Source organism: Rhagoletis pomonella, unplaced genomic scaffold, assembly GCF_013731165.1.
Source record: "Rhagoletis pomonella isolate Grant_MI unplaced genomic scaffold, Rhpom_1.0 Rhpom_scaffold_00002, whole genome shotgun sequence".
Classification (NCBI taxonomy): domain Eukaryota; kingdom Metazoa; phylum Arthropoda; class Insecta; order Diptera; family Tephritidae; genus Rhagoletis; species Rhagoletis pomonella.
Window position 1 is genome coordinate 8114932 of NW_023458556.1, and position 3129 is coordinate 8118060.

A 3129-nucleotide genomic window follows, 5' to 3' on the forward strand; every position below is an offset into this window, starting at 1 on the left:
AGTGGCAATTTTGCTCTTAGTGGCAAATTAGTTTCGCCATTGTGACTTGTGTGTATTTAAATTGGATTTTTTCAGTTTCGGCTCGCCTTGAGCACGGCTGCGTTTAATTTGCTACACCAGTTTATTTCTTATTTGTGATTTGAAATGATCTACAAGTGTGGTATTTTGCACTGAATGTATGTCTATGCGAACAAAACTTGTTTTTTTTTTCAAATTAACTCAGCTATTTTTTGATAAATGATCTTCAAAGTTGATATGGTTAGGAAGCTAATGGGTGTCGTTTGGTATGAGTTTCTATAAAATGTATTGAATTGAAAGTATGTATACAAATCGATAAGATCTACTAATTGCGTCAGCAGAATGAAATTTTTAAACAAAAATAAACAGGATATCGAAAATTTGTGGCTGCAACGATTCATAGAAATTTGTATTTCCCATCTCTGTTTTAAAGCTTTAACCGCCTTTTTCCACTTGTCATCTATTTCGTAGTGTGTATATTTATGTTGTCACATAAAAACGTGGATTATTTTATAAATTTCAGGTGTGATCGCTACACAATTTGTGAAAGATCTAGAGATCAGTCACTAAGTCATGGGACTCGATTGTGCACGGTTTTGGCCTAGCATTAGAACTTTCCGTAAGTTGTCTAGCTATCTTGTAAATTTTTGGCCTTTTTCCCTGTCGCTTTTCTGCGATGATGGTACCTTTCCGAAGATGAGCCGTTCTTGCAAATTGTTTTGCTGTGCTGAAGTTGCAGATAGATAAATATCTTCACAACCTGTCTTCTAGATCTAAATCCGACGACATAGTAACAGACATTCTAGCTCTGGGACCGAAAACACCCACCGCTATTCCTTCTGGAGGTTTCAAGCCGTCAGGGTACAAATTCAGGATTACAGCTTGAAGTACTTTCTCGAAGGAATATTAGTTCCCGGTTGCTTCGTTTCATAATACTATTTTAAAGCGCATGTGGAAAAGGATGCCGAGTTGTTGCCTTCAGACTGTTCGACCTGATGTGGTTATGGTGCGAATTCGCAAGATGTTCAAGAATCTCACTTTGCTTCGGTTGGCGCTATACGCTCGTCTACGGGGATGCCAAAATCTCTCTCCCAACACAAATCCAACATTGAGTTTTCGCAACCTTGCGTCGTCCATTAAAAATTATGCATTTCTCATGAATAGCGAATAAAAAATATGTTAACTAAAACATAAACTTAATTTAAAGAAATTTTAATGAATACTTGATTATAGATCAGTCTTTGAAGAGAAGAAACCTTGACAGTGATCACTAGTCATAATTACAAAAAAATACAGCTGCACAAATAAAGTTTTAATTTCAATTCCTAACTTCGATCGAATGCTATGCGGAAAATATAAATTTCGCAAACCAAAAATGCCCACAAGCTATCGTTTATAATCAATTTAATAATTAATTTAATTTATTTTTTTTAATTTCTTGCAGTCGCCAGTGGCATTCCGCTACCGCAATCGGCAGCATAAGTACCGCACGCTCGAATTCCACCTGAAACAGCATAAATGAGTAATTAACGTAAGTTGGACCAGCTAGCGCCTGCAACAACAACTCACAAAAACGCACCGCAACAACATGGAAGGCATGAATGCCAACAGCAGCAATTTCAATGGTATTTCCACTAGCAATCACAACAATAGCAGCGCAAACATGAACAGCAACAACAACAACAACAACAACAATAGCAATAACGTCAACACCAACACCAACACCAACAGCGACATGATTCGGCAATCAGAGTCACCAGCACGCACAATCGATTCGCACGACTCCACTATCGATAGCATGGATACGATTGTGGATCGCAGCATCAATCGCGAGGAGCTCATGCAGGCAGCCATTGAGCAGAGCACGAACACGACAAATGACCAACACGATAGTCTCACCAATTCACAAAAATCTATTTTACAACAAAATAGCAGCGGCTGTAGTGATACAGAAGAGCATCGCCAGCGATTGGGAAAACAAAAGCAACAGCAAACGCAAACACAAGTGCAACAATTGCACGCAGATGCACAAAGCCACATTTACTCAAGTCCTGTTTATGATCAAAAACCACCACTGAAATTAACAGCCGCCACTATGATCGCTTCCGTCACAGCTAACAACAGCCGTAACGGCAATGGCAATGGCGATGGCGATGACACAAAGAAGTCAAAACTGATGACACACGAAGAGTTCCAACAACAGCTACAGGCAACAATGGCTGCGCGTGCCAACACACTTGATTCGCGTATAAGTAAGAAACAGCGTTTTCCACCGGAATTGATTAAAATCAAAGATGGCGACGGCAGCTCATCGAACTCGGCGAAATATCATAGACGTGCCAAATCCAGCGCCGACTGTTGTTCAGCCTTTCCATGGCAAATCGTTTTGGGCACTTTGCAGTTAATGTTGGCCATTACGCTGGTGGCGCTGGGTTCATTGCTGATTGTGCGCGAAGCAGCGCTTTCTACGGCGGGCTGTGGTATTTGGACGGGCTTGGTGGCCGCCATTACGGGTTCGCTGGGTGTGGTTAGCATAAGAAAGACCCAGACTGCTTTCCTGGCGTTGAGTTTGGTGTGCATAGCGACCAGTACACTGGCGTTGGCCGTTTCGGGAGTGGGCCTCTCCAGGGATGTGAATCGCTTGGAGGAAAAGGTGAAGCAAAAGTTTTTTTAACAGCCGCTTAATACGTACATTAATTACAACATTATTTCCTCCATTAGTTTGACCTGTTGAATGCAAACAGTGAAGTGTCAGCTGCTTCCGGTTTAATATTAACGTTGTTTTTGCACTTCGTGGTTAGTATTATATCCGTTTATCGCTGCGCTTTGCAGATATGTTCAAGGTAAGTGGAAATGTTATTAATAACAAAGTAATATTACCCTTCTGAACAAATGCACTCGGGTATAAAAATAGTGAACAGTTAACAAATTAAATTAAACGCTATGTTTACACAAATTTTACATCCGGTCAGTCTAACCGCACGTCTCCACCTTCCACTAAATGTGTCTTAGCATCTGTCAAATTTCTGTTTAAACCTCTTCCTGTTTTCTCATGTGGACAACTCTGTCATTTCGTAGTTTGACAACTCAGTTTTCATTTTATCGAGCCAT

General features: G+C 40.5%; 2 protein-coding genes across 2 annotated transcripts in view; one reads left to right on the top strand and one right to left on the bottom strand.

The window, feature by feature from the left end:
• Positions 1 to 3129, bottom strand: part of LOC118732992 — a 97232-nt gene that overhangs the window by 18664 nt on the left and 75439 nt on the right. The window lies entirely within an intron of this gene.
• On the top strand, positions 1444 to 2861 carry LOC118732993 (the record flags this gene model as incomplete). Its single annotated transcript, XM_036462137.1, is given in 2 exon segments — positions 1444 to 2671; positions 2740 to 2861. Coding segments are annotated over 2 exon segments (1187 nt in total), but the record flags the coding sequence as incomplete, so codon positions are not given.